The following is a 17,594-nucleotide window of genomic DNA, read 5'->3' as shown; positions in this document are numbered from 1 at the left end:
ATTCCCGGCTGGGTCACTGTCTGTGTGGAGTCTGCACGTCCTCCCCCTGTGTGCGTAGGTTTCCTCCGGGTGCTCCGGTTTCCTCCCACAGTCCAAAGATGTGCGGGTTAGGTGGATTGGCCATGATAAATTGCCCGTAGTGTCCTGATAAAAGTAAGGTTAAGGGGGGGGTTGTTGGGTTACGGGTATAGGGTGGATATGTGGGTTTGACTAGGGTGATCATGGCTCGGCACAACATTGAGGGCCGAAGGGCCTGTTCTGTGCTGTACTGTTCTATGTTCTAAAGGTGTGCAGGGTGGGTGGATTGGCCATGCTAAATTGCCCCTTAATTGAAAAAAATGAATTGGGTACTCTAAAATTATATTGAAAAATACAGAAGAGACTGGAGGACTGGGGTGTCTGCAGTTCCGGCTCTGTCCGCTGGCGGCAGTGTGGGCGCTCGATCGCGGGCCGGGAGGGAGGGGCGGGGCACGGAGGGAGGGGCGGGGCCTGGAGCGCGGGGCGGGGCCGATCCGCCGGCCGGCGACCAATCGCCAGCGCCGTTTGATGCGGGCTGGGCGGAGCGCAGCGAGCCAATGGGGAGGGCGCTCTCTGTCTCTCCGGCTGCCGGAGCGGCAAGATGGCGGCGGCGCGAGTGGAGCTGGAGTCGCTGGAGAAGACGCTGGGGCTGCGGGGGCGGAACAAACTGGGGCCGAGCCGGAGCGACAGCGCGGTGAGAGAACGGCGCCGTGTGTTTGCGGGGGCGGGGACAGGGAGCTGAGCCGCCGGGAGAGCCGCCTGAGCCCGTTGAAGGGCGCCTGGCGGGCGCGGAGGGGAAAATCAGGCGGGGTTCACGCCCGCCCAGGGGCACGAGCGGGGATCTCGCTGCAGCATCCTTCAGTTCAAATACAGCCGCCCACCTGGGAAGGGGTGGACCATGCCTTTCCCCTGCAAAGCTGTGTTTAGGGTGGTTGTTACCTCCAGGGATGATCCTCACATTGGCAGGAACTGTGTGAGCTGATCTGCATTGATATTTAGATGTGGTAAATCTCTCTGTAGAACTGGCTGTAAGGACAGCCAGGAATGGAAATCAGTGGGGAAAGATTGATCATGGTGCGGCGAACACTTGGAATGAAGTTGGACGACGCTCACATCGATGATTTCTGCCTAAAACATTTTGAGGTTCAGAGTAGGGTGATCATGGCTCGGCACAACATTGAGGGCCGAAGGGCCTGTTCTGTGCTGTTCTATGTTCTATGTTCTAAACTATTTTTCACTCCAGGCTATTCATCCTTCCGGTGTGGCATGACTGACAAGGTCAGTCATTTATTGCCCTTGAAATACAATTAAATGCCTCGCCCGAGACATTTCAGTGGACTGTTGCGGGTCTGAGAGACGCATATAGGCCAGGTAAGGCTGACATCGTTCTCTGGAAATGAAAGTGAAAATTGGTTATTGGCACAACTGGGCTTCAAATGAAGTTACTGTGAAAAGCCCCTAGTCGCCACATTCCGCGCCTGTCTGGGGAGGCCGGTACAGAGGCCACGAGTGAACCAGATGGGGTTTTACAACAACGTTCGGTCGTCGTGAATATTGATACTTGGCTGGATGGGGGTGTGAGGGTGGGTTTGGGAGTTACAGTCTGGGGAGAGAGGAGGAGAATGTACCTCCTTGGTGGACGTGCAGAGTCCTGTGGGGGCTGGGATGGCGGTAGTTCAATGCGGTGATGGGGGGCGGGGGGGGGGCGGGGGTTGTGAGTACCTGCCACGTTGAGGGAGGGGCAGAGTCTGAATGGGGGTAGTCACTAAGTAAACGAGTAACCCCTGAATCATTGGCTAGCTGAAAACCTCTTCTGAATCACATTTTAAAAGTGCAGCCCCCACCAAACTCACCTTGTAAATGATTCCAGATCCATGGTAGCACAGTGGTTAGCACTGCTGTTTCACAGTGCCAAGGCCCCAGGTTCGATTCCTGCTTGGGTCACAGTCTGTGTGTTCTCCCCGTGTCTGCGTGGGTTTCTTCCGGGTGCTCCGGTTTCCTCCCACAAGTCCCGAAAGATGTGCTTGGTAGATAAATTGGACATTCTGAATTCTCCCTCTGTGTACCCGAACAGGCGTCGGAGTGTGGCGACTCGGGGATTTTCACAGTAATCTCATTGTAGTGTTAATGTAAGCCTACTTGTGGCAATAATAAAGATTATTATTATTATAGATGCACAGCAATGTGGTTGACTCTTAAATGCCCTCTGAAATGGCCTAGCAAGCCACTCAGTTTACGGGCAGTTAGGGATGGGCAATAAATGCTGGCCCAGCCGATCCGGCGGCCAATCACGAGCGTCATTTGATACCTGCGTGGCAGAGCGCCACGAGCCAATGGGGAATAAATCCAGGAATACATTTTTAAAACCCGTAGAACCTGTTATCTCAGTGCATGGAAGGAGTTGCCAGCACTTAAAATTTAAATTAAACAAAAGAACCCTACCTTTTTTGAGGTAATTTAATGGCTGTATTTAATTTGGGTACTTTTCAACCAGTAATAAGTTTGAGCAGCTCATCATCTAAACTCAGGCAGTTGTCTTGTAACTTCTCAAAGGGATTCTTTGTTCTTTCCACACAGTTTATGCATACTGTGATTGCCCAGTAATCTGCAAATGATTCCCACATGCAGATTATTTTTTTTTTTTAAAGTGTGCTGAGGTGGGGGGTCGGGGGGCCGGCTCTCTAAAGGAGGACCTCCTTTCCTCCGCCGCCCCGCAAGATCCATCTTCTCGGGGAGGACGGCAACCGCGCATGCGCGGGTTGGTGCTGGCCAACCCGCTCATGTGCGGGCGACTTCATTTATGCGAAGCCGGCCGTGTCATTTACATGGCGCCGCTTTGTACGCGGCGCCAAGGCCCAGCGTGCGTAAAATACGTGACGCCGCTCCTAGTCCTCCGGGGGCGGGAGAATAGGGAGCTGGGAGCGGGCTCTGGCGTCGGGACCTTGTCTCCATTTCAGAGAATCGCACCCCGATCTCTGGCTTTTAATCATTGGGGGGGTCTCCTGCTTTTAATCATTACTTAATTGAAAGTTCCCCATCTTGCCAAATGTTTCATCTTTGCAGTGTAATGGTCGATTAAGTTTTCCATTGTAATTGAGTTTTCTGTAAAGAAAGCACACAACTTGAGTTTTAGGTGCATAACCCCCTGAGCAATTATTGAAATGGATATAAGATCTATAATTAATGGAACATAAAATACCACAATTGCTCATTTAACATCCGGGTTGCGTTCCTGAAAAGTTCCACTTTAAGCAAAACAATGTTTAGCAAATTAGATGTTAAATGCAAATGTATAAACCGGAGTTCGATTCTTTTGGAAATATTTTTTATTCTTTCATGGGATGTGGGTGTTGCTGACTAGGTCAGCATTTATTGCCCATCCCTAATTGCCTTTGAGAAGGTGGTGTGAGCTGCCACCATGAACCGCTGCAGTCCCTGTGGTGTGGGTACACCCACATTGCTGTCAGGAAGGGAGTTCAGGATTTTGTTCTTGTGACATTGAAGAAACAGCACTTATAGTTCCAAGTCGGGGATGGTGTGTGGCTTGGAGGGAAACTTGCGATGGTGTTCCTAACTGTCTGCTGCTCTTGTCCTGGGTGGTAGAGATTGTGGCTTTGGAAGGTGCTCGGAAAAGGAACTTTGGTGAGTTGCTGCAGTGCATCTTGCTGATGGTACATACTGCTGGCATGTGGAGAGAGTGAATGTTTAAGGTGGTAGATGTGCTGATCAGGCAGTCTGCTTTGTCTTGGACAGTGTGGAGCTACTTGAGTAATGCTGGAGCCACATCATTAAGGCAAATGGGGAGTTTTGGGGAGATGGTTGTGGACGTCATGCACCAGAGGTCCAGGCTGAAGCTTTGGAATGGAAAGTGAATCTCCGTAATGGTGACCATGAATCTATCTTTGCTTCAGGTGCGGGGCTTACCAGTAATACCCATAACCCAGGAAAGAATATCAAAGGGTATTTCATCACACTCCTCACTTGTGCCTTGTAAATGGTAGAAAGGCACTCACCTCAGAATTGCCAATCCCTGTCTTGTCTTGTATTTATATGCACAGTTCTGTTTCTGGTCAATTGGAACCCCTAGGATGTTGATCCAATGATAGCAATGCCATTGAATGTCAATGAAAACAGTTGAAATGGTTGGATTCTCTTGCGTTGAAGGTGGTCATTGCCCAACACTTGTGTGGCGTGATGTTATTTGCCACTTACCAGCCTGAATGTTGCCCAGGTCTTGCTGCAGATCTACATGGACTGCTTTAGTATTTGGGGGCACATTATGCAGTCTTCAGCAAAAAATTGCACCTGATCTTATGATGGATGGAAGGTAATTGATGAAGCAGCTGAAGATGGGCCTCGGACACTACCCGTATATCCTGGGACTGAGATGATTGGCGTCCAACAACAACCATCTTTCTTTGTGCTAGGTATGACTCCAACCGGTGGAGAGTCGCCCCCCCCCCCCGATTCCCATTGACTTCCGCTTTGCTGCAGCTTCTTGATGCTGCACTTAGTCAAATGCTGCCTTGATGTCCAGGACAGTCACCCTCACCTCAGCTCACGAGGTCAGCTTGTCCCTGCCTGGGCCAAGGCTGTATGAAGGTGGAAACCAAACTGAGCGTCGCTGAGCAGATTATTGTTGTGTAAGTGCCACTTGATCGAACTGTAGATGACACCTTCCATCACTTTGTTGATGATCAAAGTAGACTGATGGAGTGGTAATTGGCTGGGTTGGATTTGTCTGCCTTTTTATGTTCAAAACATCCCTGGGCGATTTCCCACATTGCCAGGTAGATGCCAGTGTTGTAGCTGTGCTGGAACAGGTTGGCTAGGGGTGTGGCTAATTCTGGAGCACAAGTCTTCAGTACGATTGCTGGATGTTGTCAGGGCCCATAGTCTGCAGAATCCAGTGCCTTCAACCGTTTCTTGATATCACGTGATAATTGGCTGAAGACTGGCATCTGTGATGATGGGGATATAAGAGGTGGCCGACAGGGATCATCCACTCGGCACTTACAGGCTGAAGATGATTGCAAATATTCAGCCTTGCTTTTGCACTGATGTGCCTGGCTCTCCTGTGTTTGAGGATGGAGATATTTGTGGAGCCTCCTCCTCCTGTTGTTTAATTGTTCACCACCATTCATGACTGAACGTGCCAGGACTGCAGAGCTTAGATCTGATCTGTTTGTGGGATTGCTTAGCTCTGTATATGGAATGCTGTTTGACCCGCAAGCAGTCCTGTGTTATAGCTTCACCTGGTTGACGCCTCATTTTTAGGTATGCCTGGTGCATCTGAGAGAGGGATAGCCAGGCAGGGAGAATGACCGAGAGTGCATGAAGCAGCAGTATAAATGGTGAGTTGGCGTTATTAGGTTGTGGTCAGTTTGGGTTGATTTCACTGTTCGACTCGGTATGTGTGTTTATCACTGTCTGGTCCTCAGTCTGATTTGCAGCAAGGTATTTTTTACTTGCAGACTGAATAAATAAACAAACTAGAATCAGTTATTCACTGATCATTCATGTTTTAAATACTTTAAAATCTCTGATGATTGAACTCAATAAAGGGAGAAGCTGATTTTATCCATACGTTTAAACACACCTCAATACGGCCTGCTGGCAAGTGGTGAGAGTGAATTTTGCGAGGTTTTAGGGACGTATAATTGAGATCCCTATTGTAGATATTAAAACAACATTAAATGAGGAATCCCTGTAGTGTATCTATAGTTATTCGTCCACATCACAACAATTGGGTAATGTTTATAAACACCTTCAATGGCTTTTGACTTGTTCTAAATCTCAAATTACACTAACTCCCTAAAGTGCATGGTAAAACATCACAAACCTATTTGAAAATAGAAGCCTGTGGTATTAAAGATTCAGAAGGATCGCTTCTCATCCTTTTGGCTAAGATCAAGTGTGGTATCTGCTGTGCCTTTTGGCTCAGATCTGGTATGTCTCTCTTGTGGGGTCTATGAATTGGATTCAGTTTGAATTGGTTTTTGGAGCAGGCAAGGAGCTGGATTAGGAGTTTGCCCCTGACCACACTCTGAGCCCTGGCTTTGTAACTCAGAAAAAGTAATAAAAAACAGATTCAGAAGAATTCTGACTGTGAAATAGTCTGGAGCTGAAGCTGGTTTAGCACAGTGGGCTACATAGCTGGTTTATAAAGTCGACCAAGGCCAGCAGCGCGCATTCAATTCCCGTACCAGCCTCCCCGAACAGGCGGCGGAATGTGGCGACTGGAGGCTTTTCACAGTAACTTCATTTGAAGCCTATTTGTGACAATAAGCGATTTTCATGCAGGAAGGGAAAGATGTGCTAAATGGAACAGCAGGAGCATTTTCATTGGGATAGAAGTCTAGTGATCGTAGTGAATCAATTAATGAAACCACCAGCAGAGAATTAGCCTCAGGCACTGTGTTGCTTTGTAAATGGATAAGATGCTAAGGAAATGAGATATTGCTTTTAAGAGAGCTGTGTGCAGCCGTATTTGCCAATCTGGCAGCCGTATTACTGCCCATGGAAGTAAAAACAGAAGCAACAAACATTGAGATTGTTGGACGGATTCTTTTAGAATGGAGTAGATTTAAGTGATTTGATTGTAAAGCTAATTTATTTCTTCGAATTGTGAAGGACTGAGGTAAGATTGATTTAAAATGTATCATTGAGTAGAGTCAAAAAAGCAATGAGAGTAAGTTGGATGCTTTTCAAAGCAGCTTGAAAATTGGCAGGAAGACAGACAGAAAGAGGAGGTTTGCATGGTCCCATACCCATTAAAAAACAGTTGTGTGCCTAAGCTATCACTGTAGTCATTTAAATTTATTCCAAGTTGCTGCTCTTGAATTTGCTGCAAACCTTTGGGATTTTCGGGTGGGGTTTACTCGGGACTGCTGTGGTAGAAACTAGCCACGTTTTCCACACACAACCTTGTTTTTGTGGCTACTCAGTCTCATTGTTAGGAATTGAAAATATGCGTCTAGGCCAAATTATTGACTCATGTACTGTTTTTTTAATTATTCAGTGAAGAGAAAAAAGAGAAGCACATTCTAATAGTTATGTTAGCAGATGCAGAAGACACCTGTTGTAGTGCAGACCCATGTGTCTAACATGAAGACTTTGCAGAGTTTCTCTAGTGTCTTCTCCCCCCCCCTCTTCCTCCTCTACAATCTAAGCCTATCTGTACCCCACCTAAGAGAATTGTGGCAACATCCCTTTTGTGTGCAATTTAAGAATGACTATAATAATCTACTACTTGTCGAGTAAGCACTGATAATGATTAAGAGTGAAGAATTTAGACATTCATGATGTATAGTTTGTTTACTGACTCGGTGCTATCTCTAGGGTTTGAAAAAACGTCATCTTAGCCATGTAAACTTTCCACTTGAAATGTTATTTTTGAAGAAGCCCAATATTACAATCACAGCTGTTGTCTTTCCCAGGGTGAAAGATTGATGGCATGAAATTTTTGAGGTGGTGCATTATTAAAACAATCCTTCCGTTCTCTATCCAACCCCCACCCAGCAAAATATTGCAAATGGTTTCAGAATAAGAAGCTCTCATCCATTGTCTTAAATCTAATTTTGTTATCCCTGTAGAATATTGATATGAAGGTAATCAATAAACCCTCGTGGCACCAGTGAATATATTAAGTGCAAAATCCTATGTGGTTCATCAGGCAGCTATTCCTAAAAGATTGGTTTAATCTTTTCACTGTAAATTATCCACCTGATCTCTATATCAGCTGCCATTGTCATGAGGCATTGTATGTAGTGATTTACTTGACTCTAAACCAACCTTTTTGACTTTCATTTCTAACTGGTTGTTCTATTATTACACGGTAGGAAGATTCTTCATTACCTGTTCTTTCTAACTTTGTAGGTCCCTGTGCTACAGACTAATAATGGACCTGGTTTAGTGGGATTGACCACAATAGCATCTCATCTCGTAAAAGTGGCCAAAAAGGAGGCACTCTTGGGAAGCACAGCAGAGGAGAGTGCTATAGTTCAGCAATGGCTCGAATATAGAATCACTCAAATAGACAGATGTAATAGTCAAGAGGATACAAGAGTGGTTTTAAAGGTAAGGTTAACTTCATTTCTGAAGAGCTGGCTGTGGATGGGATATTTCTATGGTTTCTTCTTAATTTGTCAGATACTCTGCCTCTTCGGACTGCCTGAGCCATGTGTCCTTTGTGCCCAAAAGGTCAAATGATTTACCCAGGATCTGACCAAGTCCGTAGACGCTTGGGAAGAAGTGGCCCGAATTTGACTCTTTCCTTTGCCTTGCACTATCTTCCATGCTACCAATTTTTACTCAGTTTTATCTGTAGATCATAACTCAGTAAATGGTACTGGACTCCTAAACTTGGGGGTAAATCAGGCAAAATACTCTGCTGCCTTTTGAATTTATTTAAAAAAAATAAATTTAGAGTATCCAATTATTTATTTTCCAATTAAGGGGCAATTTAGCATGGCCAATCCACCTACCCTGCACATCTTTTGGGTTGTGGGGGTGAGACCCATGCAGACACTGGAAGAATGTGCAGACTCCACAAGGACAGTGACCCAGGGCCGGGATTGAACCTCAGAACTCGTCGCTGTGAGGCAGTGGTGCTAACCACTGCGCCGTTTCAATTTCTAAACTAAGAATGTGATTTCCTTTCTCTCTTGGGAGCAGCAGATTGTACACACCACGATACTCTATGGCTGGCTTTGTAATGGACTTCTTAGAGCTGTCACCTCTCTTTCTGTTAAAAGTAAACATTGGTGAATATGCAATATGGTCACGATAAATGCCCAGATAATGGATGGCAAATCCCATCGTCTGCGCATCAAGATTTATTATTTAATCCATTCTTTTGCAGAAGAAAAGCTGTGTTTTATTTTACTCGTGTGTCACATGGGTCGAACGTTGATGTGATGACTCCGAAGTTTCTAAACCGCTCTTTGCTCCATAATTTCTTTAAGAAAGCACAGATAACTTGTACCTTCACTGTGAGACTAGCTAAATCCTAAATAAGGATCTTGCATTTAGCTGCCATTCCAGACAAAATGTTTGCTGCTTATTGAGGACGAGCTTTCATTTCTTCTTTGTTCTCGACTGAGCAGAGTTTATTGTTGGGGTGCAGGGGGTGGGGGGGTGCTGGGGAAGTAATTTAACTGCTGGAATTTGACCAGAGTTATTCTAAGTAAATCTGCGTTTGTGTGTGTTAGTGAGGTCAACAGAATTACTGTTATTATTGAACGATTTACCAGAACTATTCTGAGGAAAAAATACAAAATTTTGGACTTGTCTTGCAAAATGCGATGTTCAGGTCCTAATTTTGAGCACTACAGAAATGTTTTTTATCTAACGGATTTTTTTGAAAAAGGGGGTTGGGGAGAAGTTCAACTTTTCCTAATTTGTCATAAGCAAGGCTCATCATTTTTAGGATAAAGCCAAAATAAAGAGAACTTGCAATTGGGCTCTTTACCACCTTGCGACACCCAAAAGTGTCCATAATGAGTGTTATTCTCTAATTATCAAAGACTGGACTATATTTAAATAGTGAAATGAAAAGTTGCCATAGTCGCAGAGGACCATAAGCTTTGAGAGATAACTGGTGGTGATTTAAACTGGGGGGTCACCACTCCTCAGGGGAGGAATAAGGTTGACGAGACTGGGCCTTTGTGGTAACCTCAGTCGGTATGGGAATTGAACCCAGGCCGTCAGCATTGCTCTGCATCACAAATTAGCCGTCCAGCCAACTGAGCTAACCGACTTTCAATTTGAATTGTAGACAATACAATTAACATGAAAAAAGTCTTGCACATTCAGTGCCTACTGTGTGGCATTTCCAGAAACATCCAGCAGCAGCACAAACAGACCCAAAACTAAATAAAAACAAACTCCCGTTTGAGAGGTTTTCCACCAATCTCTGTTTTGCCATCTGATTCATTTTGTTACTGCTAACTAAATTCGCCAAGCCATATTCGGAGTAACTTACCCAAAGTATCAATCTGAATTTTTCAAAAATATCTAAAACTGTGGGTTATTCTCTATTCATCCATAACATATCTCTGCATTTAAGTTGATGACTTGAGACTTATGTAGCCATTATATTTTGCAAAATTTGTACATTCCAGTCACTGCTGCTGTAAATTTCACAGTTGTTATACTGTTAAGGGCCTGTTGGGGGAACTACAGTGTTATTTCTCTGTCATTATTATAAGCAGCAGTAGCACCACCAAAACAAACGTGGTGTTGCAGACTGGGATCCTGGCATTTGTTTTGTTTTTTAAAATAAATTTAGAGTACCCAATTCACTTTTTCCAATTAAGGGGCAATTCACCTACCCTGCACATCTTTGGGTTGTGGGGGGAAAACCTACACAGACACAGCAAGAATGTGCAAACCCCACACGGACAGTGACCCAGAGCCGGGATCGAATCTGGGACCTCGGCGCCATGAGGCAGCAATGCTAACCACTGCACCAACGTGCTGCCTCTGTATTTCAAAATGCGTTTACCTGAGCATTTTTTTAATCCCTAGATTTTCTGATTTGCCCCTTACAATGGTCTTTAATTTTGTCAATGTAATGTGTTGCACAGGACAAACCAGTGACGAACTGCGGTAAACAATCTCTGGCTTGGGTGACTAGGAATGGGCCTGAAGTTGAAAAGCAATAACTTTTAATTGTTGGTGATTATCGTGTACATACCCCCCCCCTGTACACAAACGTGTTTTATTTTGTTTTTGCAGGAACTTAATTGCTACCTTGAAGATAAAGTATACCTGGCTGGAAATAGTTTGACATTAGCAGATATCATGGTGTACAACGGTCTTCATCATATTGTGGTGAGTGAGTTGTAGAACCTTAGAAACTAGACTCTTAGAATCAAAGAATGGTTACAACACAGGAGAAGGCCATTCAGCCCATTTAGTCTGCTGTATCTGGAGGAGCAATCGCCTAATGTAATTCCCCTGCCTTCTCTCCATAGTCCTGTTTATTCTTCCTTTTCAGTTTCCTCTTGAAAGCCTCGATTGCCTCTGCCTCCACCACACAGTCAGGCAGCACAGTCCAGATTCTAACCTCGCGCTGGTTTTTCCTCGTGTCATTGCTTTTTTTTCTTTCACTTACACTAAATTAATCTCCAAGTAAAAGATTATAAGGATTCAGTCCAAGTACTGTAGAATATTGAATTATTCTAACAAGATTTTTTTAAAGATTCCTTGTTGGTCGTAAGAAATAAGAGCAGGATGGGGCCATACTTCCCATCAAGATATGTGGGAACATCACCACCTGCAAGTTCCCCTCCAAACCATATACCATCCTGACTTGGAAAATATATCACAGTTCCTTCACTGACACTGGGCCAAATCATAAGAGAATGTGGGTGTACCTATATCCCATGAAAATAATACAAATACAAAAAACACTGATAAAATCTGGAGCAAAGCTAGGGAAGAAAACACCCTTCCAAATGAACACAACTTCTCCAACCCAACATCTCAATAACACTTCAATCTCTTCCAGAACTTTTGGGCAGCCCTCAATAGAATATGGACTGGACATTTCCAATGTGTCCATCTGATGTACAAGTGGCACCTCAAAACCGCACCTGGCTGGGACTGCGGACAGCCTGACCAAACCATGGAACACATAGCATCTGGCCCCCAATTTGAGTTTAATGGGGACATGCTGGAGTCACACTTGCTTTCCAGCGGGGCATTGGACTGGTTAGGGAACTTTATTTAACATAAAACTGTGACGACAGCATCTGGACCTAAAGCCATTCAAAAGAAGATCATTAACCTGAAATATTAACTCTCCTACCCTACAGGTGGTTGCTTGACCCTCTTGAGTATGGCCTGCATTTTATATTTTTATTCAAATTAAAGCACTTTGTGTTTTTTGAACCGTCTGAAGCGAAATGCAATCTGAACCATTTTATGGATACCACAGCTGTTAGCAGACCTTGTTCGATGTCGGTCTCTTCACAACCGCCATAAAGCATTTTTCCCAATCTGTTCACATACTTGCGCTGGTAATGATGAACGGCTTTGCAGTTAGCATTTCAGAACTATCTTTCATGAGACTGTGGTCTGCAGGCGCTGAGCTGGACATAAAACAGATGTGGTTCGTCACTTAGCTGCACACTATAGGCAAACCAAGTCTCAAATCACAGTTGTTACTTCATTCCACGGAGGATTGCTATAACTGCACATCTGGCAACCATGTGCAGCAGTGCCAAAGCCCAGATCAGCCAGCACAAGTGCAGGCTTCATCACAACCAGCTCATGAGAGGCAAACAACGCCACTGGACGGTCAAGATTATCAAGTAATTCATAAAAATTTAAGGAACTTGTAATATTTCTGACCAACCATAATTTGTCACTCGGTGTCACCGCTCATTGTCCCCCTGCTGAGGTTGGTGGAATTGGGCCTGGATTGTGCTGCTGGATAAAATATCCTAAGATAATCGGTCAGCATTTGCAAGGCTCATTAGTTGACCTGGATTCTATGTTTTGTGCTTGTCTTGATTTTTGTTCTGCTGAGTGTGTAGAAGTGATGCATTCAGCATTCTTTCCCCTGCTGTTGTCCTTATCTCCAATCCTTCCACATCCCATGTTATTCTGATGCTTCCTTATTCATCTGTCTAAGGACTTAGGATATTTTCAGAATAGGTACTCCACCTGATAATATTTATTATTGTCACAAGTAGGCTTGCATTAACTATGCAATGACGTTACTGTGAAAATCCCCTAGCCGCCACACTCTTGACGCCTGTTCGGGTATACTGAGGGAGAATTCACCGTCCAATTCACCTAACAAGCACATATTTTGGCACTTGTGGGAGGAAACCAGAGCATCCGGAGGAAACCCACACAGCCACCGGGAGAACGTGCAGACTCCGCGCAGACAGTGACCCAAGCAACAATCGAACCGAGGACTGTAGCGCTGCAAAGCAACAGTGCTAACCACTGTGCTACTGTGCCGCCCTGGTTCTCTGCCCTTAACATTTTGCTCACTTCAGCACACAAGTTGTCGAATATTTTTCGTTTATAAATCCGAAAACCGAACTCATCCAAAAATCGCACTTCAGTGAACCGCATCAACCTTTACCTCAGGAAATTTAGTTTGGCCGCAGTGTTTGCCTTGCGATTATTGTGGTGAACATGTCAAAAAGAAACTTATTACAAGTACCCTGTATTATTCAGCCGGAATGTGGTGACTCGGGGCTTTTCACAGTAACTTCATTGAAGCCTACTTGTGACAGTAAGCGATTATTATTATTACATCTTACTTTTCTCGCCATTTTATTTACTTAAGACTATAGCTAGCTTAGGCTATCGTAATGTGCGTTTATGCGTGGTATCCAAAAAACAAATTATCTCAAATACAATCGGCCCTGAGGGTTTCTGATAAAGGGTACTCGACCTGTACTAATGCACTTCTTCTGTTTTGTTGCTCAACAGCACAATACAGTATAATCATGCTTGGCACTTCTACCACTTCCCACAAGCAACTTCAACTTGAACCACAATTTTGAAAGTACAGAAAATACAGGTCCCCTTATTTAAAAAAAAACTACCAATTAAATGCAAAGCTTCATTTTCTTTGTGCAGGACATCAGGCACAATGACACATGCTGACATTATGGATGTAATATGTTCAGGTTGCTGGAGCCAGAGCTTCTGGTAACTTTCCCAATTAATGAGAAATTACAGCTGGAGGGGTGCAGTTGACAGATTGAGAGGTAAAAGAAGAGAATATATAGTGAAGATTGGTAAAGAAACTAAGTTAACCCTCATTTATATGATATAAATATTCAATTTCTTGGCTCTTTCATCGATACAACAAACAGGGGTGTAGTTATTCATGTAAGCAATAGATGTTATACGATTTGAATAGTGGAATCCCATGCTGCCCTGTTTTAAGGCCAGGGGTGAGGAAACAAATATTTAGAAACGTTTGCCAAATGTTGCAATAGCTCCTATCTTATTCTAAACTATGCTATTAAAATGATGGTGTACATTTCCAGTGTGCAGTACAGAGCAACTTTGATGAATCAGCTTTGGTGATGATTCTACTGAAAGTCCATTATGTAGAGTTGAGATATGTCTATTCGTGCAATGTGCGATTCTCTGTATTTCTCTCATTCTTGTGTCATGATGTCCGTTGACTGTGCCCAACCCCCTTGCGCCTCATCCAAAGGCTTATGTAAGCATTCGGGCAGTAAAAATTAGCAAGCAGTTCAACTATGAGTGCAAAATTGACAAAATTCTATGTTCCTTTGGGCAGTTTTTAACGGGGATCACCAGGTAATTGGGAGCCAAAATCCTTGCTATTGTCTTCCTTGCCTCCCCTCCTTCTGCACCCCCAAAGATGGAAATAGTTTGGGTTGACATGTGAGCCTATAACTGGTTCTAGCACATGCAAGAACAATTTAGTTCCCACTGTCACATCAAATATGGTCAATTAATTCAGCAATGAGCACGTAATCAACAAATTTGGGGCCTTTTTCAGTCTGCGAGATTCAGTCCTGCTCAATAATCGTTTGACTTTTGACTCATTTGGAATAGAAGATGTTTCATTATGCAAACCAGCTTCTCCTGATCTCACCTACTTTTAACATATTTATTTCTAGGCTGGACTAACCCATGAAGAGAGAGAAAAATTCATGAATGTGTCCCGGTGGTTCAACCATATCCAGCACTGTCCAGGAGTCCGGCAACACTCTGCTTCTGTCATCTTCATGAAGAATAGACTCTATCCTTCCGTCCACTAGCAAAGCTGCAAACAGTCTTCATGAGTCGTGCTGAATCTGAACATCTGCTTGTCAGGATTGAAATAGTGAGGGTTGACATGGGCACATTTGCTGATTCTAGCATTCAGAGGAACAGGCCGCCTGTTCTTTTGTCTGCCTGGTATACTTGCTATTGGTGAAAATGTAATGCGCAACAAATTATTTTTGAAATTCCATTTGCTGTCTTATTTAACTCTAAATTAGGTAGAGTGTCGATGTTACAGGTTCTGTCGGATGTCTCTTTTACTAAATCGTGTTAAAACTGGTTACGCAAAGTTGGCATGAGTCTTATTTTTGAGCAGAACCTTCCATTTTGGATGGTGCGGCGAGCTAGAAATGTCAAGCTAATTCATTTTACAAAGAGCATTTTTTGCGTAGTCCAGTTACTAAAGGAGGGAAATGGCTGGAAATCGGTCTGGACTCAATTTTGATAGATTAATGCCACTTGCTGATGGTTAACGATGTGGATTACATTCTCTGCACATCGTCGAGGAATGATTAAAACGTACCTTAACTACTCTACCTAATGTGGGGGATTAATTGGGAAACCATATTACAGTAACTATTTGATCAGGAGCATTAAATCTAGCAGCTTGAAGTGAAAAGGTGCAGTTTAACTTGCTTCTCTGTGTTTGGACCGGCTAACAGTTTTCCTTGTGAACTGCGGCTCAGTAGTTCTAAACCAACCGGCTACGCCTATTTTAATATTATTTCAGAATGTATTTTATTTACATAATTTTAATTTGAGTTTGGTGAAGTGCCAATTCTGAAGAACCTGTCCAAAGGTTCCAGCAACCTTAGCTCGACTGTGAAGATCGCTAGCGATTATATAATTGACGCAGTTTTACAAAGGTAATCTCAAAGTAAATGTATGCAGGATCATTTGACAGTAAATGATCAATATTTATTGGTGGGAGTCTAGAATTCATACTCTAAGGTATGTGAAATAAATCATAAATTTAAATTAATTTGACGTGTGCGTGTGTGTAAGGTATGAACGCCACTTTACTCACCACAATCTGAGACTATTCGTTTTGATAATCAATATGATATGTTTTTGTGTTTTATCCTGTGAAAGACTGAGGCTAAGAAAGGTTTGAGTTTAAAAATCTAACTCTTGCCGCTTTCCACTTCACATTCTCAAAAGTTCTTTCACGGGTGGTGTTATCAGTTGAGAATCTGAGACAAATAGCAGAACAATGGCTAAAACAGCTATTTGAACGTGAACTTGTTACTGCATCGCTATGATGGAGACGGACTCTTTGTGAGGCTTATTGTTTTGCCGATGGTGCCTGGATTGTGACCTGGGGAGGGCAGAACCCCTTTACTCCTCTGTAAACGAAAGCCCAATAGAATTACATATAACATAGACCAAAGAAGCAGGCCATTTGATTCAATTGCTCTGTGCGAGTGTTTTATCTTTTACATGATCCCTCTCCCCTAACTCTTCGTCCAACCCTGCCATATCCTTTCATGCCTTTCCCTCATCTACTGCCCCTTAAATATACTATTCAGTAATATTAGGAAGCAAAGTTAACCTAACATTCATCCAAAAGAGAAGATTAAAGGGAGTGGATACTTTTCAACTCTGGAACAATCTTTCCTTCAATCAACATATGGCAGATTTGAAACTTGCAGCGATGTGTATGGAGAACCACGGATGCCATATATTGAAGCGTTCCATGAGCAAGATATTTCTTTGGGGTAGTGGTCATTGCTGGACATTTAGTGAATAACATTGATTTAAAACAGTAGTATTTCTTTAAGAGCCAGAGTGTGAGAATGTCTTTCCAAGTGATCAGGAGTAGTTGCATGCAGCTACTTCTGCTGTGAAGCTGCTCAGGTGGAATCTATACTGGCCACATTTCCTGCTAATTATTTGTTATTTTGCAATGCCCGAGTCTGACTGTTACAGTGCCTTAATATCAGAGCTCCCTGTTCAGTGTAAAATTGATTGTCAACTGAATGAAATTTCTGTACCTAACTCGTACCTTAAGAGGCATAAGTGCTAATCTGTGCTTTGAGGTCACTCCATGATGTGTACCGTTTAAAAGAGCACGGGTTACAATGCAAAGGGACAAATTATGCCTCATTTTCCACGCTGCCATACACAAGCAACATAATGTGTTTTGCATTAACCTGCATTATCCCATTGATAAATCCTTGGTGTGCTTGTCAACCACTTTCGCAATGACAGCACACTTCAAATGGTGGATGAGTGTGAGGATTTGGACTGAATAGCATTTAGTTGAATCATAAAGGAAGTAATGCAATTAGCATGACCATTCCGATCAGGTTATATCCACGATGGTAATGACACCAATTATTTTGTTTATAGTCAAAGTGCATCGTTATGTTATTACCCGTGTGTCTCCCAATCTACATCGTCTCCCAATCTACATCGTCTGTCAACATACGTTTGACTGTGTTTATGACATGTCATAAAGTCAACTCTCCCAGCAGGGTGAAGGGATTAAATTACAACCCTGCAGTCACAGAAGTGTCTGTTAAGGTCTCTATCGCTTCAGGATTAATTCTGTAAACATTGGGGACACCAGGCAGGAATGGTATTGAAATGACGCTCAGTCAATTATTCTTTCCGGCAACTTCAAGGCAGGACTTGCATCAGACTTTGCTCCAAAAAACTACATGCAGTCCATTATTCCAATGCTAAGCATGCTGCTGTATGAGCAGTGATGATTTGCATCCATTGATCACCAGTTGCTACCTTCTGGGTACTAACCAAAAAAATGAGCAGTGACATTTTCAAGAGCTTGTGTTGTCCAT

At 43.5% G+C, this 17,594-nt stretch overlaps 1 protein-coding gene across 1 annotated transcript; it reads left to right on the top strand.

Moving 5' to 3' along the window:
• Nucleotides 1-569: 569 nt before the first annotated feature.
• eef1e1 (eukaryotic translation elongation factor 1 epsilon 1) lies at nucleotides 570-15,775 on the top strand. Its single transcript, XM_038810221.1, has 4 exons — nucleotides 570-712; nucleotides 7,897-8,097; nucleotides 10,759-10,854; nucleotides 14,649-15,775. The coding sequence occupies exons 1-4, from the start codon at nucleotides 620-622 to the stop codon at nucleotides 14,787-14,789; spliced, it is 531 nt and encodes a 176-aa protein (XP_038666149.1). The 5' UTR covers nucleotides 570-619; the 3' UTR covers nucleotides 14,790-15,775.
• The last annotated feature ends 1,819 nt before the right edge of the window (nucleotides 15,776-17,594 follow it).

Source organism: Scyliorhinus canicula, chromosome 10 (genome assembly GCF_902713615.1).
Source record: "Scyliorhinus canicula chromosome 10, sScyCan1.1, whole genome shotgun sequence".
Lineage (NCBI taxonomy): Eukaryota > Metazoa > Chordata > Chondrichthyes > Carcharhiniformes > Scyliorhinidae > Scyliorhinus > Scyliorhinus canicula.
This window is presented reverse-complemented; position numbering and strand designations above follow the sequence as displayed.